The 18,982-nt window shown below is 44.0% G+C and overlaps 1 protein-coding gene across 2 annotated transcripts in view; it reads right to left on the minus strand.

Annotated features, from left to right (window-relative positions):
- The window catches only part of nkain2 (sodium/potassium transporting ATPase interacting 2), a 43,937-nt gene that overhangs the window by 6,095 nt on the left and 18,860 nt on the right, over positions 1 to 18,982 (minus strand). For both annotated transcript variants that reach the window (XM_057016120.1, XM_057016121.1), the window contains exons 2-5: positions 16,643 to 16,780; positions 16,442 to 16,522; positions 9,342 to 9,542; positions 2,328 to 2,388 (exon numbers count right to left, since the gene is read on the minus strand). In XM_057016120.1, the coding sequence (XP_056872100.1) occupies positions 2,328 to 2,388; positions 9,342 to 9,542; positions 16,442 to 16,522; positions 16,643 to 16,780 (481 nt within the window). The remainder of the gene's footprint in view (positions 1 to 2,327; positions 2,389 to 9,341; positions 9,543 to 16,441; positions 16,523 to 16,642; positions 16,781 to 18,982) is intronic.

Genomic DNA, 18,982 nt, shown 5'->3' on the forward strand with positions numbered 1-18,982 from the left:
CAGCCGTGAGCCTACACACAGCCGCCCGTCTGTCCATATGCGTGTGGCAGAACAGGCGATCTTTGTTAATCTGCTCAGTTCCTGCAACTGCAACGTTTTGTGGACGCTCGGCTCAATACGGCGATCTGTCCCGGATCCCCCCAGTGGCGGAGCGGCTCCCTGTGAGCGGCACAGGAGTCTGCTGATTCATGTTGCAGTCAAACACTCAGAGCAGAGCCTCTCCCATGTGCGACCCTTCGAACACGAGAGGAAATGGAGCCTGCAACTGAGCGTGCTGCCTATCAATCTGAGGCGGCCCAGTTTAAAGATCCTGCTCTGTTAGTCATGCAGGGTTTGCACTCAGAGGAGGAACCTCAAGAATATCTGCAATCCAATTTTATGCACATAATTCAAATTATGGTGGTGTTTAATGGCTTCTGCTCACAAAATGATGCTAAACACTTCCACTTACAGTAGGCAGAGACTGATGCATTTGATTAGTGTTTGTCCGACAGTAGCTGCCAGACTGATAACACTGATTATTATGATTAATAACCCCCAACATACAACCACGCACACACATACACACACGGAATAATTATCAGAGTAATTAGCATTCTTAGCAGCCCAAAATCTTCATCGGTCCTCTGTGAGCATTAGCTTCTTCACCCAAGGCGCATTTGCGAACAAAGCGCCCTGATTATTGTTTAGTCTCCCTGAGCGCATTAGCATAGAGTTCTTCCCACAGTGGAAACACCAAAGTATCAAACAAGCACACCCATCTCCAGTACATTTATCAGCAGCGAGTCCATTAAGGTTGTGCAATCGGTAGGGGAAAAAAATAAGCTTTTTTGTTGTGTGGAAAATGAGAGTGTGATTTAATCAAATTTGATGCTCCTGGAAAAAAGACAGCAAAGAGCCCACGCGGCTGTTATTATTTTTTTCTCACAAATGTTGCTAAAATCTGATTATCATTTTGGAATGTTGGACATTAGACCACAAATACTCTACCCGAACAGGGCAATTTTGAATAAGTGAAAAGCAATCTCCCTCGACATCTTTAAAGCATGCTTTTATTTTGAAATTCCCACCGCACGCTTGTTTCACCACAAGTAACCTTATACAGATGCTTCAAAATTGATTTACCCTCTCCTTCAATCAGATTAAATTGCAGTGAAAACATGACATAACAACTTCACTACTGTCCTGGCTAGTCAAAAATTATTATTTTCATCTGCCACCCACAGAGCAGGAGAATATGCATCGCTGACATGCCAAACAATATCACTAATTAGCCAGGTGAGTGGTATATCATGTTTCCTGTCATTGCTATGCTCGCTACAATGTTAAAAAAAAGGATCCAGTGAAGCATAATTACACTCCACTAAAAGAGAAGCTCACAGACAGAAATCACTCAGACTCATCAATTCAATCTCTAATTTGCTTTGGGCAGAGAAGAAGGCAGGAAAACGTCTGAGTTCTTTGCTTTCATACGCTTCCCTCTGCTGCAGCCCCCATTAATTTCACTCTCAATATTTATGTCCAATCAAACAGCATCCTTAATTTACTGTTGAATAAGACATGCTTCAGTATTGATTCTGAAAAGCTCTGGCTGCTTTAATGGAATACCTAAACCCATGGCCTCTGGTTAATGGCCTCTTTTAACCCAATTAGCATTAGCATTTCATGTGCAAGTACAAGTCTGTTGGATTAAAAACCTAAACTTTATTTATATGGACTGTTTGAAAACCAAAGGAATTATATATGAAAGATTTATTATGGGCCAATTATATATGAAAGGATGATTTAGTTTTCTTATCCCTCTTCTCTATCTTTTACTGTGGTATGCACTATAGGTTGAATCTAGAGGTCAATAGAAGAACAAGAGGCATAGAAGAACCACAACCACCTGTACAGTCTTTAAGTCACTAAATTAACTCTTCAAATTGACTTTTTTTTATGATTAGAGCCACAGCTTTAACAGTAGGCTTCACGCGACTGTTGGCGCAACTGTTCGGTAGTTTCCAAGAGTCCAGACAAACACGCAGGCCATGCAAAGTTTGATCAGGTCATTGGGGAAGCTTTTACAGGGTAAAAAGGAAAACTGTGCAACTGTATGTCAGCCAAGTTAAACTAGGAAGCTTTATATAAAGGCTAACTCCAGCCCGCGTCTTCATGCCACCACAGTACAGCATCGGCCCACAAATAGCTGCTATAGCTTCTCTACAGATCCTACAGCACTGCAGGGAGACTATAAAGCTAGAAAGGTGACAAAGGGCAGCGTAGCAAATGCTCACGCAGCTGCAGAAAGCCGAAATGTGTACATGCATGTGTGACCGTGTACTTACAGCTGTCCTCCTCTTCTGAAATGAGCTTGACCACATAGCAGGCGTAGATAAACCCCATCAACTGGAGACAAAGACAGAGCTTTGATTACTGCTTTATGTCGGTGGACAGATGAAGAGGTAGACAGGTATGGAGAGGACAGACAGCTATAACAGTAGAAGCGCAGGCCCCAAACTGATAGCTGGAAGAGATAAAACAGGTGTTCGTGTAAGTGGAGCAGAACGGCGCTCTATTTTGTGCCGCTTTACTCACCAAAATAGAGCTATAGAGACGATGGACACACACAAGCAAGCGCACACACCTTCAATGACGAATGCAAGGTTGCGCTAGACTTTCCGTTTTAGAGATATCCTGTTAATAAGAGAAATCCTCTCACAAAAGCGTGAAGAGACTGCCGTTAGTGAGGGATCACATCAGTCCGATATCGATCACCGAAATTGACTTTTCAGCTAATTCTTCTGCTTTTCTAACACGATGCTCGGGCAGATAGTTCCCTATTTTGCTGCCACCGCCAGATTGAAGCCCACACACGGCCACCCACTCCGACAGAGCTTTTGTTGTAGCAAAACGCAGAGATGTTGCCCGCGTAAGGCTGCGCCTGATGCATTAACAACCCTGGAAAAATATGGAACCCCTGGAAAAATAATGATGTGTTGCTGTTTGTATTTATTTATTTATTGTTGTGCATGTGCTGTAAATGTTAAATGCACATGTGTGTGTGTGTGTGTTTGCAGCATTTGGACAGTGAGGAAACTGTCCACATCAGAACACTACCTTCGCTCTCTGGTCCCCTGTCCTATTGGCTTTCTGTTTCCAAGGCGACAATCAAAAAATGTCTGATTGGAGCAAGGAGGCAGTGAGGTGTGTTAACGTCTTAATACCCTTGCAGCGATGGAAGTGGGAGCCACGAATGCAGCAGGGACGGACGGAGGATTACGTGTCAAGATAAACTCTCAGGCAACATATGAAACTGAAAATAACCGGCTTTATTCTTCAAACAAGTCCATAAGTGTGTAAAGAAGACACAGACCTGGCTGACATTCCATCAGCTGCAAGGACGTGTAAACACACGGGGGCCTGCTGCAAGTGTGAGCAATTTGAGATTCAGCGTATATCTCAAGGTCTCGACCTCATTTAGTCTAAATAATGATCAACCCCAAAAGGACCGCTCCCTCCTTCTTCCTTTCTCTCTTCCTACACATGACAATTTCCTCATTATCCCCCCTCGCTGTACCAAATTCAATACTGGTCGGTGGATTTAAGATGGAAAAGTCTTTTTTTCTCTGCAGCGCTGGTGAGAAAATCAACAGAGGGGTCAGAGGGGAGCATTAAAAAAGTGCCAAAAGAGGCCAAAACTTCAAATCCAAGTCTTCACCAAAACTGACGGCACTTTAACAAGACGTGATCGTGTGGAATTTCGAACGTGACCTCAGGCTGCCTGCTCTCCGACGCCTTTCCAGCTGAACTGATTTAGTGTTTGGACCCACTTCAACCACAATTAAGTGGAAGCGTTGTTAAAGAGGTGCGTGGAGGTTTGTGGTGTATTCTGTCACTGGTGATAACGACTGAACCCGCTCTGTCTTCTGCAGGCTCATTGCCTCTGAAAATGACTACTGGGTGCACTCAGCACCCTGCAACCCAACCCATTTGATCAACCGAGAGACGGTGCGCATCTCTGCACATCAATATCCTGTTAATATTCTGGAAACTCAAGTTGTTGCTGTTGCCGCATGTGTCCATCATATCCTGCTTACAATAAGGCTGATTATATCGCCCGGCGATGCAAAGAAGGCCAGAAAAAGCCAATATTTTCCACAGACGTCTGACGTGTTATTTATAGTCGGAGTTCTGCAGGTTTGAGTCGGCGCCATTTGGACTTTTCAGTTAACTGGAACATTTCTACAGGACCCAAAGTGCTCCCGATGCTGATTTATAGACACTTTCACAAAGTTTTTCCTATTTTCATTTCAAATATTGCCGGGTTTATTTATTTAGCATCACCTGCTAAGTCTTGTTTGTTTGTCCCGGTCACGTTTAATGATGAATAATAATTGCTTAGTTGCTTTAATTGTCCCTTGAATTATTAAAATTTTAATTTTGTGTGCTGTCATCTATTGGTCGATGAATATTTAATGGCATTCACTATTTCAGCCGCCTCAACTGTTGTTTTTCTATCAACAAATCCACTTAACGCAGCCTGAAAGTTATGATAAGCTGATGAATTATTAACGGCGTATCAATAAAGATGAAAGTGCGGAGGTATGAGGGGATGTAGCCGCACTCATTTCTTCCCTTTTACTCGCAGTTTGCTGTAAACGTTTCCTGCTTTGAAGCGTCTCTCGGCATTTTGGATGCATTCGATTCGAGCAAGCGCTCCTCGGGCAGACGCCGCTCCCAACCTTTTATCCGTGGATTAGGGTTTACCTAGACATCAAACCTGGAAGATGTTCAGTGTGACGAGTGGAAATGAGATAGTGGAGCCCTCAAAAGGGAGGCGGCTGGGGACAGGTATTCAATTACGGCCAGTAGATGCCGCCAAATCTGACCCACTGGAACTATCAAGGTCGTCGTCATTGCAGGTGCAAGAGGGTAATGGAGGGTGCAGTCCCCTGAAAATAAAGATCTTGGATCTACATCAAAGCTTAATGAGTCATTTCTTGGCTCATTTTTCACCCGTCCAAACCGTTTAATCGAAATCCAATTAAATGCACTTTTTTTTATATAATCCACGAACGGCCAAAATGCCAAATCAGCACATTTAGATTTATTCAAGTCAGTGTTTAATCATCAGCACCTGAGATAAAAAGGTCGGTGGATCCTAATTCTCCCCTAATTGGCCCAAATGAGCCCTTAAATGATATTTTGAAAACACCTGAAGTTCTGAGAGGAGGACTGGGAGACATTAGCCGAATGTCGATCCGCTCCGATGAGGACATTTCCAAAATGAATGAAGCCCAACAGATGCCACCAGGTGGACACTTAAAGGTCGGTCACCCGGCGACGCAGCTCGCCCCCCACCAGCGGCGGCGGCGAGGAGGAGGGAAGCGCTGGCGCCACACCCTGGCCTCCCTCCGGGTTTGCCAAAAAGGTGCAAGACAAAGAGTCCAGGAGATCATGGCATCAATCTGACTTATAATTAATTCTTTCACGTTCGGTTTTCACCCCCCGCAACTATCTGAATATTTGGGAGCCATTTTAATTGTGGCGCCGTTATCTCCTCTGTGCGATAATCTCATTTGTATTGGATGTTCGAGTCAGTGGGGAGAAAAGGTATTAATCTCTAACGAGAGAGCCGCCTGCGCCGCAGACAGATTCCACCACGCCGCACATGTCACCTTTACCGGATTGGATCAATTCCCGCGCTAAGACGACCGCTCGAGCAGCCGTGTGGTCGCTTTATTCGGCGAGATGAGAAGGCTTCGTCAGCCAGGCAAAAATAAAATCACCACGTGCCGCAAACAATAAGTGTGACAGATCACTTTCATTTTAATGTGTTTGGGCTGTTTTTCTTGCAGCGTACGCGACTAGCAGCGGCAAAATATGAATTATGAAAGACAAATAAAAATAAGCAGCTCCCGTCTGGTTGGGCCTTCAATCAACTGGAGTCAGAGCGCTTAATTACCAGAGTTGTGCGTCGCTTAAATTCACTTTAAACCTGGTTTCGATCCCAAAAATGCATCAGTTTATTCTCATCATAGTTTAATCATCATGTATGCATTATTCCCAACTCCATTATGTATTTTAATGAATCGAGGATAAAAATATTAGTACTGCACGCTCTAAAGTGCACATTGATAAACTCTGCTGCAGTTATCAGACTTCCCACTGGCGTGTGGCTTTGCAGATTCCTCCTCATGCACTCGTTATCCTGTAATTTTTAGCCACGTGTTGCATGCAAATAGTTGCACACCTCTGCTGGGCTGTGAGTTATTAATAAAGCTTGCACACAACTTAGTCAGCTAATTGACTACATGCTCTGTTTTGGTTCATGGTGCCACCACTAAAATATCAAATAATCCAACAGGATTTTCTCAATTGACACCAAATTTGGGAATATTGAATGCAACAGCTAGATATAAACCCGTATCCTTACCCGACCCTTTCAATCGCTACACTCCTATAGTGGCCTCTCACCGTCTGGTCATTGCTTCTCTATTAGAAATTCTTTATATTAACACTTGTAGTCACATGTAACCTCAAATGTGGTTGAATTAATAGAGTTTTGTTTTATATATCAGCGCTCTAAAATACAATGGAAGGCTTGACTGATTCACGCTTATTTCTCATTAGTCTCAGTCCTGAAAGATCCCAATCTGTGAATAATTTGAAAACAAATCTGCTGCTTTTCATGAATACATTTTGACCCCAAACATCATCCGTGTACGCACACAACAACAACAACGTCACATTCAATATAGGCAGGAAAGATGAAAATAATCATACACTTTATATGCTAATGAGTCTATTTCACTTTCAAAATGAGCAACCCAGGACACTCTTCTAGTTTTCTTCCACACCATAAATATTAGCTCCTTATGGTTGGGGTGGGGACTTTAAAATTATTGCACTGCTGGCTAAAATTACAGGCAGTGCAGCAGATAGTAGAAATTCAGCTCATTTTGGCATCATCAGTGTCAAACACACAAAAACCTTCAGAAAATGATTCTATTTGATGATTCAGAGAAGGGGAACCAGCTCTGTCTCACTCATTATCTCACCGAGGTTCATTTGATGATGTGGAGTGAGAAAAGGCCGTTACCCAGCTTTACAAACAGCTTTGGATGAGGTACGTTGACTGTGCCAGCCTAAGGTCCTCAGGAATGAAAACATATTACCTCTGGGGAGATGCTGTTCATTACCACTGCGTATCTAATAATCGGTGTATATTCTGTCTGTAAACTGTTGAGTCCTTGCTAATAGATGCTGCGTGCAAACAAGCAGCATAGCTTGATGATAATTTTCATCATGACATTTTGGTATCAGGATTATTCAACTGTGTGCAGAGCAGGGACGTTCACGTGACTTCCACCCCAAATATAAATGGATAAATGGATAAGAGACAACAACAACAACAGTAGGTGATTGCGCTGATTGGTTCCTGTAGTCGGCTTTAAAACCCTATTAATGACTAATCATTGTGTACTTGCTGGCATGTTAAAACAAACAGGCAGCTGGAAGCCTCACCTTAGATGTGTGTTTATGTGTGCATGCGTGGTTGTGTGCGTGTGAAGAGTGTTTTTCCCCTTGTGCTATTAGCAAGTAGCGAAAAGCTGGGAAAAAAAGCTGTAATGACACAATCTGTCAACAATCCTTCTCCCTTGAGAAGTCAAGCCGAAGCTTAGATCTGTGCACCAAAGTGTGAAGAAATACCCACGTGTCCCGTGTTTTTGTGGAGAGACAAATTCAACCGTTTCATGTAGCGGCAAAGGAAGCTGGAAACTCGACACAGAATGAGCTCAGTGAGGTCGGGGCCTGCGTCCACGAAGCATTGTTACTGGCACAGAGCTGCTGGCCCGACTCCGCTGAGATGAAACGCTTGAGTGATTAAAAAAAAGTGCAGCGTGTCCTTTCTGACCGACATCAGATCAGCTGATAACTAATCAGTCTGTTAGCAGGAGGTTGATTAGGTTGGGGAAAAAAAGCCTTCCAGATGTGATAAAAGGTTTACTGTCAGCTGCCCCTCTTTAACCGGCCTCTTATATCTCTGTTAGAGATTGTTTATGCTTGATAAACCTCACCCTGAACAAGCTTCTCATTCTCCCCTTTAGTTACCATGGCGATGGCCGACCAGTTGTGCCCCTGGCCGACACTTATATACTGTATATATGTCTGCCACAAGACTAAGCAACAATATTAACATGAGCGCTTCTTTAACGGTTTTGACTGTTACCATCAAGAACTAAAAATCACACAGCAAGCAAACGAACCAAACGGAGGCAAACACGGCGTGATGAAAAGGCTGAAACGTCAGCCATTTACGAATTTCAAAATGGACGCCAGGTAACCATGAAACAGGCAGCAAACCAGTCGGAGCTGCTAAGTACCAGTTCCCCAGTAAAACCACGCTAGTGGTTCACCAATGACAGTGGAGCCAGCGGACGGTCAGCCAGCGGACGGTCAGCCAGCGGACGGTCCAGTCTGTTGCGTCTGCGCAACAGCCGAGCATGACAGTGTTTCCACCCATTAATTGCAGCAGCCGGCTACATGTCGGCTTGGCGGTCGGCCACACTATAAGCACCGTCATCGATTGACAGGGAGCTCACCGCGAGGGGCAGCGGGACAGCGACGGCCCTGCCAACCCAGGGGAGGAGGTTGCACCACTCCACTACCCTCTCTCCCTTTCCTGATGATGGAAGGGCGCAGGTGCTCGTATTAAAGCACTGGTTTGTTTGCCTCGCTACCTACATCTCTGCTAGCGCATCATTCATTCGCAGCCTTTACATCTCCTCTGTGCTGCCTTCTTTGATCCGGCTTGTAATCGCAATTTGACAGTGGAGGAGAAGAAATGCAGAGAGCATTTGGCAGAGACAGGAAGAGGAAGGCAAAACTGGGATAGAGAACCCAGCTCTGATGGAATATACATAAATTATTCAACAACGATGAGGGTGCTTTAACTTAATAGAAGCTAAAATAGTATCCTAAAATTGGCAACATTAACCTACCTCAACAGACAAATGTTAGCATTTTAAACATTCCTCCTCCTCAGAATTTACTGCTCGTAGAAGAATATAAAAGTATCAAATGTTTTGTCAAATGCTGGCTAGCCATCAAAACCAGGTTGGTTTAGCCCAAAAAGGGCAAATCATTTGATTAAAAACCCTGATTCAAAACTTTAAAACATCCCATATTCAAGAGTCTCATGTGAACCACACTGAGATGAGCATAATTGCCCCCTACAGTCATAACTACTCCATAAATCCAGATTAATGACAGGAATCTCCTAATGCTGATATATAAGCTGAGCACCTACAACGGGCCTGCGAGTGAGAACCATTTAGAGGAGCTCAAACACTTACAGCCAGGAGGATCTGCAGCGAGGAGTGAGCCACCTCGATGAACTGGAAATCCATCAAACAGCCAGATATAGATATATATCTGTGGTCCTCGGGTGCCCAAGACGGGGGAGGGCTGATTGGCGTCACCCTGCACCCTGGGCCGTTCTCCATCCACCAGGAGCGATGCATGGACAGGTTGAAGGTCAAGACGAGGTCAGAATCCTGAGAGGGGACAGGGAGTCGACATCAGCATCAGATCATAAGCAAATTAGATGAAAAGCATTACGTCACCCTGACATCTGAGAGGGTTTTTTCTAGGACTAAAATTAAGTCTCAGTCTCTTGCTTCCAATCATCTGGGATCATTCTGGCTGGATCTGAACACAGGCGGCGAGAAAGGAGGGAGAGGGATGAGGGCAGAGAGAGGGTGGAGACTCAGCTTTGGATCTTCAAGCACAGATGATGATTGAAGATGAAGAAGAGGAGATCCCGCTGTCAAGGCTGAAATGGACTTCTTATGTTGTGCTTTAGCGCTTGGCCCCCTGGACCAATTTCAGTCCTGGAAAGTTTGGACGCCAACTTTCATAAACTTGCTGGAGACAGTAAGCAGATTTGATGCGACCAACATACTCGTACTTCACCTGTCCCGCTTCTCTTCCCCCTACATGAACATCTATCACCCCTCATCTCTCCACCCCCACTATCATTCATTGTGCCCTCTCTTCTTTCACCCTCTTTTTTGCATAATGAGCAAATGCCTCATTAGCGCAAAGCTCAGATTAATGTCCTCGCTTCTTGTTTACTGCCATTCCTAATGAGTGAAATCTCTAAATTTCTCTCTCACTTCTCTCTGTCGTCTCTCTCCATTCATCTATCACTCATCCCCTCCTTTCTTTTGAGCTGTCTCTCTCCCCTTCACCTCATTTTTTAAAATATTTTTTTCCCATTCATGGCTCCCTGTCTCTCTCTGGTGTGCGTGTGTGTGTGTGTGTGTGTGTGTGTGTGCGTGTGTGTGTGGGCATAATTTCACTGCAGTCTCTATAATTGAGTTTCTAATGAGTCCCCTCAAATAAACACACAAACACAGAAGTAATTATCAGTGAATAGCCAAATTTGGCATCTTCCTCGTGAAAAAAGAGGGACTAATTATGAAATATTCTCTTATTTCAGGGAAAAGAATATATTTTGATGGATATAAAAGTTCTTTTCAGTGAGGTCTCAGCATGTAAAATAAAGAATGAGGACTGGTATCAAAGAAAACACCCATTCTTTACTGATCGTATTAATTACATGTATGTAACAGATTGACATCCTGCACAAAGGATCTGAGGCAGACCTTAAGTCACCTGCCAGTGGAAAAGAATGAAATGGCTTCCCGGTACCAATGCATTGATGTTATATTCTGGAATTCATTCAGCATCAGAGCTGCAGCATAATGTTCAGATCCTAATCTGCACTGGGAGGGATTGGAGATTGAGCTTGTAACCTCAAACAGAAATACCGGCTGGATTAATATGTGAATCAGATTGAGGATCTGTGGAAGATGATTATGTGTGTGGATCTGCAAGTAAATTCCATTTCTTCTGTCTCTCTCACTCTCTAACCTCAGTTTGTCATAGTCTCTCTCTCTCTCTCTCTGTCTAGCTCGCACACCCACATCTTCTAGTTTGGTTGAGGATCAATCACTCATGTTCTCGGGTCTTTGTCTCCAGCTGTGAGCTAGTGCTGCTTCATTGAACCACATCTGTTTTTTCGGGTGCCTTTCTCTTGACCTCTTCCTCTTCCTCCTCTTCCTCGCCCTGCTCTCCCCCCTTCTCTGAATTTACCCTTCATTTTCCACTTCTCTGTTTTCCTTTGTCTTTGTCTCCCAAGAGAGGGAGAGACAAAGGGGAGGGGGGAGAGATGGCATTTCCTCCAAAGGAGCTGATGATCAACAACAAGTAATGTGCTTTCAGGACTACTTGAAACATGAAGGCAATTTAGACTCAAAATAAGGACAAAAGCAGCTCAGTATGAAACTAAAAATTAAAACAAAAACCGCTTGTGAAAAAATGATTCTATTTCAACACTGACAATTAGAAAAATGTGGCAAAGGCACAAAAAAAAACAGATGTAGAAGCGTTTTTTTTTGCCTTCTCTTCCCTTTCAAAAAACCTACCAAAGAAAACACAGAAGCCACAGCCTGAGATTCCTTCCTTCTAAAGTCAATTATTCAGTCTATTAAACACAGCCTCCACCTGCAACGTACTCTATATTTCCATCATTCTCTCTGTGTGTCCAACAGCTTCTATTTCACCCCAATATCATCAGTCACGGTGCATCACTGTATATTGTTTTGCTGTGATTTCCCATGGGTCTCAGTTCAGGCCTTAACCCAGAATGCCTAAAGCACTTCTGTCCCTATCAGATTGGTTGGGGGGGGGGGGTTACAGATTTCACATGCATGTGAAGCGATGTGTGGAAAATTTAACAGATCTCAGGCCTGACCTTAACCACTCCTAGGCCATTACCATCCTCAGGCAAATACCTCGACATGAGCATTTCGTCCTCCTTTCTTCTTTCAGGGCCAATTATGAGCGAGTACCAACGTATGTGCCAGATGGGTTCCACAGCTGCATAAAGAAGGCGGAGGCTAATTTACGCCTTGAATGGGTTAATTAGGTCTTTTGAGAAACACATGAGCCACAACAGTCATACGCCAGAGCTTTAATAAATCTTTATGTCTACACAAAGGAGTGGTAATAAAAATAGAATGTCTGAACCCATGTGGATGTAACGAACAGAGCAAAAGTATAAGGTGGTTTCAACCAATCGCATGCTGCCTGAAATCTTACAGCGCTGTGCTGTTCTGCTGTTTCTCCTCTGTCTGAGAAGGTCCTGGAAGAAGAGCAGAGCAGGGTCTCTTACTCATCACTGTCAACATTCAGCTAAAAAGAAAGGAGGATTGGTATGAACCTCTGTCTCTCTGTGCAGCCCCAATTTGTGTCCTCTCTACCCTCAATCTCTTTTAGTTTCAGTTCCTCCCGTTTCTCTTTACTCCAAGTTTCCCTTTTATCTCTCATCTCATCATTTTCCCTTCTGTTACAATTCTGTCCATCACACCTCTGTTTGTGTGTTGAAAACTGATGGCTAGAACACTGGGCTGGTTGTGCACTCGTATCCCAGTGTGCGCCACCCCATTTTTTGTTTCCCTGGCTGATAAAATAAATGGCAGATTCGCTCTTTTTTACAAGGCTCGCAGTGTAAAAAGATAGACACAAACAGGACGCGCACACTCAGAGTCGCACACTTGGACACGTGCTGTATGCAAAAGCGCATGTGGAATAAGTTGATAACACTCCTACACAGCACCCCACCTCCTCGGTGAATGAGTGACAGCTGAGTGTGGTGTGCGTCTGTATCTGTGCATCATCTAACACCCAGAGGGTGGCTGCATCTTTCATATGCCACAGTGGCCTACTGACAGCTCTCTATGTGTGCGTCTGTGTGTGCGTGTGAGAAAGAGAGAGCTGAATATGGGAATGCGAGCGTATGCAACATGGTGGCAGGTCTCTCTCCCCGGGCTCTTCTCCAAACCTATCAGGAGTGTCACATCTGAAATCTTAGAAATAATAATTTCATGCTATTGCTGCTGTATTAGATAGCGAAAGAGTGACTGACGGGGTTGGGGGGGTTGGGGGGTTTGGGGGAGCTGACTGCTATAAGGCAGGAATCTCTGGGGGAAGCTGAAATTACTGGCAAACCAGGTTGCACACCTTATCTTGCCTCTGGGGCAATAAAGATGGGAGATACACACTAGATAGAAAATCCCATCCAAGGCAGGGTAGAAGGTAAAAATGCTGTAACATGACTGGGATGATTTATCAAGCAGTCTCGTCAAAAAAAAGACCAAATGTTTAGTCCCTTAATACTAAAACAGAAAACACACAAATCCCCGACACATTCAGGAGAAGTGTGGCTTCCTAGGAGTCACAAGTGGCGCTCACATGAGCCAGGCAGCTCGATCGGAGTCCCCAGTATCTCATTTCTGCTAAAACTGTTAAACTACCTGGAGAATTAAATGGGTTTTACACAGTCAACCAAACTTTTTCACCAAATGTTGAGTAACTGACTGAGTGCAGGTGTGAGTGGGACAATACCACCGACTCAACGCCGACACTCAGCGTTCTGTGAAGTGATACTAATGGTGCCTCATCGGAGCCGTCACTCATATTGTAGCTGTTCCATTGACAAAATCTACCTGATCTCCTGATTCAGGGCTTCAGTTTTAAACCCTCAACAAACTATTCAGGAACAGTTTGTAGGTTAGACATAATCTGAGTGGCATCTGATGCATTATGACCTTTGACCTGCTGCCCCAGACAAGGGGTATTATAGACAAACATATATTGCGGCATATTCACCTTTAATCCACCATACAACTGCATCAAGGGTGTGATAAAATAAATAAATATGGAGGAAAGGAGAGCCTGAAATGGATGTGTGAATGTGGAAGTGAGTGAGGCAGAAGTTGAATGAGGCTTGGATTTGGAGCTTTGCAAAAAAAGAAAGGATGAGGAGGTGATTAGAGGGAGAGGAGGGTAGTACAGAGGAGATGAAGAGGAGAAACACACAGGGAGAGTGAAAGAGGGAGCAAGAAACGAGGAGTTGACACCAGAAAGCAACAAAAAAAGATTAATAGATTTTAGTATCACTGAGTTATTCCAACCCAGTTCAGGGGGAACAACGAAATCAAGGCTAAGCAGGGGAAATGAATCACCGAGCGGCTCTTCTCTTCAGGTTTATCTTCTTGGCACAGACGGAGCTGAGGCAGCTGCTAATGTTAGCTGTAGCACTAGAGATGGAGACAGCTGCAGCAAACCAGATTATCTGCTCAACACGACAATCAATGCACATCATTGGGGACAGCATTCCATATCATTGCGTAATGTTAACCGTGTCTAGTTGAGGACAGCAGAGTTAATCAATAAGCTCTTTGAATCATTAATAAGTGGATGATGAAAAGTGGCTATTAAATGCTAATGCTAACAGTCTCAGGAAGTTGCAAATACAAAACGATGTGATGCAAAATCAGCATTTATTCTGCTTTTCTTTAGTCCTTTTCCATGAAAAGGTGCAGGTTTAAAATGAGAAATCTTTAAAATCACGAATTTCCTGCCAAAAATCAGATACAGAGCAGATATTTCTTTGCTATTTTATGTTTCCAGGAGTCTGTTTGTTGTGACTCGGATGCAGCCCTACTGGTTCCATACACAGCCTGGTGTGATAATACCCTTCAGGTCAGTAAATAAGCCTTGGCAGGTGATAGATCTGTTCCCAAATAACAGCTGGCGAATCTGAAAAGGGGTGGGCGGAAATTATGACCCCCCTCCTTCGCTCAATAACTGGGTCAAGGATGATTTGCCCTTGAGTGAGTTTCAAGAAAGCCGTTCTAGTCATGAAACCAAGCTGTTCAACATCTGCGGCATGTGATTAGACAGCAGGTAGTGGATAAAGATGTTAACCGGCTATTCCACTCTTGTTGCTAAATAAACCTGAAATAATAATATTCTTATATACTGGTACGCTTTAGTACCATTAATCTGATTATTTAACTTTGAAATTCAGATTCTGCAGCTTGTGTATCATCAGATAATTTAAGAGTGGGAAAAAACCACAGAAATAGAGAGATTTTCAGATTAAACTGTGGCATTTTGTTTGTTGTATGTGTAAAGAGCTACTGACACAGTCTCTGTCTGATGATTAAAGAAGTTGAATTGAGTTGAATCGATAACATGAAATTCAAGCTAAAATGATCTGATTTGTTGATGAGGAGCTGACGAGGAACAAAGCCAGCCTCAGCGGCATGCTGCCGATAACAGGGAGGCCATTACTCAGTGTTTTGTTGAATCAGAAGCTTGTGGACTGCATTTCCATCCCCCCAGTAACAAGGTGATTTGTTAATCTGCAGAGGCTTGAACATTTCTAGAACAGTACAACTCCTCTTTGCTGGTCCTGGAAAACCTGGTCCAGGACAAATCAAAGTGTAAGCAGGCTCGTATTTAAAAATAATGTAAAAATAATCAGTGATCCTCCCACTTTCACGTGTTTAACAACCTGTGCTTGTACCCATGTAGACATTATTGCATTATTAGACAGTTTTGACCAGGGGATCAGTGAGGTTTACCACCCAATAGATCAGTGAGGTTTACCACCCAATACATGCTACCAATAAGTTACTGAGCTTCATTTGTAAGCTAATAAGCCACAACAAGCACAGAGGCTGTGTGTTTGTTTGCTTCAGCCTCTGACTGAACTCATCACTCACCAGAGACCAGTTTCCCCCTCCAGTCTCTACTGTTCCTCCTCTCGTCTCTATATATTCACAAACAATTCCCCTTCAGTCAGCAGTCAGCGAGGACAAACACGGGCTAATTATGATACATTACCCTGAAGCCTACATGCAGGTTGAGAAGCAACACTGAAGATCCTATTTCTCTGTCTGAAAGTTCTAAAAACAGTAAGCTGAGCTCTCCGCGTGTTAGCAGGGAACACGGTGTGCAGATCAGCCGGTAGCAGATTTGTGAAAAAGAGAAAAAGCTGAATATTATTTTAGACTAAATGAATCCCGGTGAGATCTTCTGTAAATGGCAGAAATGTTGCTATATGTGAAACTGCATTTAGCTTTGATGCAAAAGGCTAATTGAGTTCTATTTGCCTTTACTTTTCTGTCTACAGACAATTAAGTGCAGCTAAGAGAAGACTATTTCTGTCTTATTTCATAGTCTAAGTGACCAACGCCAGCGGGAATTAGAACAAGCAGCATTAAACAGCTTCCTTACCTCCATCACAACTACAAACTTTTACAAAATTTCAGGACTTTTCCATTAAACATGCAGAGGGTGAGGCCATCTATTATCTATGAGAAACAGTAAGTGGTTCATGAGGGCTGATAGTGACCAAAACCCCACAGCTAATTCTGGTGCTTCACTGTTTTCAGTCAATATGTCAATTAGAGGAGCCCAGATCTCTATCTGAAGTCACACCCTTGTGCTGCGGCGAGAAGGTGCAGACAGGGCCGTAGTTTCTGTGATGTCCCCCGGTCTCCCTTTTGTGAAAGCCTTAAAACAAATACTTCCTTACCCTGGACAGATCTCCGACCTCCAGGTAAAAGCAGATGATGAAAACGTTCCAGGTCATCCACATCACCAGCCAGGCTGCGTACTGCGGAGACAGACCATCGATCATTGCATTTGGACAGAAAACACACGAACAAGATTTCTGACAGAGCTCACAGGAATTTGAAGTCAACTTGAATCTTGCCTGCGTGCGCGTCAAACTCACCCCGGTGACATATCGCGGCCTGAACTGAATCGTGCCGAACAGGCCGAGAATGACAACGATGATGTGCAGGAAGTTGGTGAGGATGGGAGCCCACTGGTAGCCCAGAAAATCTATCACCTGGCGCTCCAACACGCTGACCTGAGGAGGAAGAGGAGGAATGGGTTAGAACCAACCTGCCGGTGGACTGGAGCGGTTCTTTTTTCACAGGGAAGTGGATTTTCACAGTTAAAGAGCAGGCGAGATGGAAGATGGCGAGAAAGCTGTGATCAGTCTCACACTCCTGCTAATTTGAAATAGCTGTTGATCTGCCCACCGTGTCGACATAGGATAAAAACACTATTTCTGAACTATTGGGGATACTTATGACACACGTCCCATGTGTGGGGAGATCACAGGAGTGCATCCACCCATGTGTGAATCACATGTCAGGGCAAGTCTGCTGTGCTTGCACTTGACAACACCAGCTGTTATTGCACACACTGGGCTCAGCTGGCACCACAATGAGCTGCCATGTGTGTGTGTGTGTGTGTGTGTGTGTGTGTGTGTGTGTGTGTGTGTGTAACAAAGTGAGAGAAAGAGATTTCTATAAAACTGCATTTTATGTTCTCATCGACACCCCCCACAAACGAGCCATTGAAGGAGTGAAAGGCCTCCCGGCCCATTACTGAGGCCCTCTGGGGGCCCCTCTTCCATCAGCAATAATCTAAACAGTCTTCACTACAGCTGACACACACACACACACACACACACACACACACACACACACGAGCAACCCCACAATAAGTCATGTTCAAACAAAAATGTGTTGGGAAAGAAAAAGGTGTATGTGCCAACCCCTTTGATTTGGGATAGTTATTAAAACATCCCATAGGGCCACCCACCAAAGTAAAAGCAGGTCCTCATTTTTAAACCTTGGCTTCTAAAGAAGAATATTCAAACCCAGACCATCTGTTCAGCTACGACGCATTTGTCTTTTCATGCTAAATTCTCATTATGTGGCCCAGCTGCAACACAACTAACTTCTGCTGCCTCACTACATCGCTCTTTGTAATTGAGTCACCAAGTTCCCTTAAGAGACAGGAAATAAAGACGGCACGCAGACCCCTGCTGCTGTGATCCAATACGCAGGATGTCAGGATCACAGCATCAAGGGGGGGGCTTCAGATAAGATGTGAAGTAACCTGTCCTTTCGACTCAGATGCTGCAGACTCTGACTCCAGAGCAGCCATGACGGTAGCAGATATGGCAGCTTTATGACACGTGTACCCAATGAAAGGGGTCCTTTGGGACCTGCAGGGACAGGCTTTGATGCTGTAGGAAGATCTGTTCATTTCAGTCCTGCCGCATGAAGCAGAAGATCAGGAACATGATGGTATTCAGCTGGGCTAGCAAGCTTACAAAGCTGTCAGATTGGGGAGGGATGTCTGTTGGGATGGGTGGCCGCAGCTGAACCCAGCTAACATATCCTCTGTGGAGGCGGCTGGTGATGGAGACTCGGAGGAAAAGTTGTACAGTGAGCAGAAATGTCAGAGGTAACCCAGGCAACCGTTGCTCAGGGGATGAAACAAAGACAGGAGTCTGGGTTTAAACCATGTTGTTCCCATGATTGTGCAGGCTTGAAACCAAAAGTTAAATCCAGATCTGGTCCCAAGTGGCCTCAGGGATGGGTTAAGGTTGGGATAGGTTAAACACAGAGGTCCAAACACACTCAACAACTTAATACACTGCAAATCAACTAAGCATCTATCAGTTATCCTCTGTGGTTTCAGTGTGAGAAGAAGATACTCTGAGATGCTCCAGTTATTGTTGAGACGCCACATAGTACATGAGGACATAGACGGCTGAGCACAGAAGTAAAACAGTTTTCTGAGTGTTCATGGCTTAGGCAAAGCCTAAAGAGGACTGTTCTGGAGTGGGAACCTGAGAAATATATGCCTGTTTCCTGAAACTGGCAGGCAATTTGGTGGAATGTCAGCAATATGCATTGGTCACCGTAGGCCAAGAGAAAACTCTCAATTTAGCATTTGATCAAGACAAACGCCCACCTACAGTCTTGAGGTCTGGGAGATTGAAATTGGTATGAAAAAGAGCCTTGTGATCTCTCAAATGGCTGAAGTACATAGTAGGAGAATTTTCATGTTTAACAGGGTCTTAAATACCTTAACAAGAGTCTAAACTCAACCCAAATATTTTTTAAATTTATTAGGTAATGAATGATAGAATAATATCAATGAAGTATTATTACACCAGAGAGGGAGAGAGATGCACCATGTGGGCTTTATGAGATGGGACTGGGTCATAAAAGAGTCTTTAATCTTAAAGAGAAAGAAAGACCAGAGG

This window comes from Takifugu flavidus, chromosome 19 (assembly GCF_003711565.1).
Source record: "Takifugu flavidus isolate HTHZ2018 chromosome 19, ASM371156v2, whole genome shotgun sequence".
Classification (NCBI taxonomy): domain Eukaryota; kingdom Metazoa; phylum Chordata; class Actinopteri; order Tetraodontiformes; family Tetraodontidae; genus Takifugu; species Takifugu flavidus.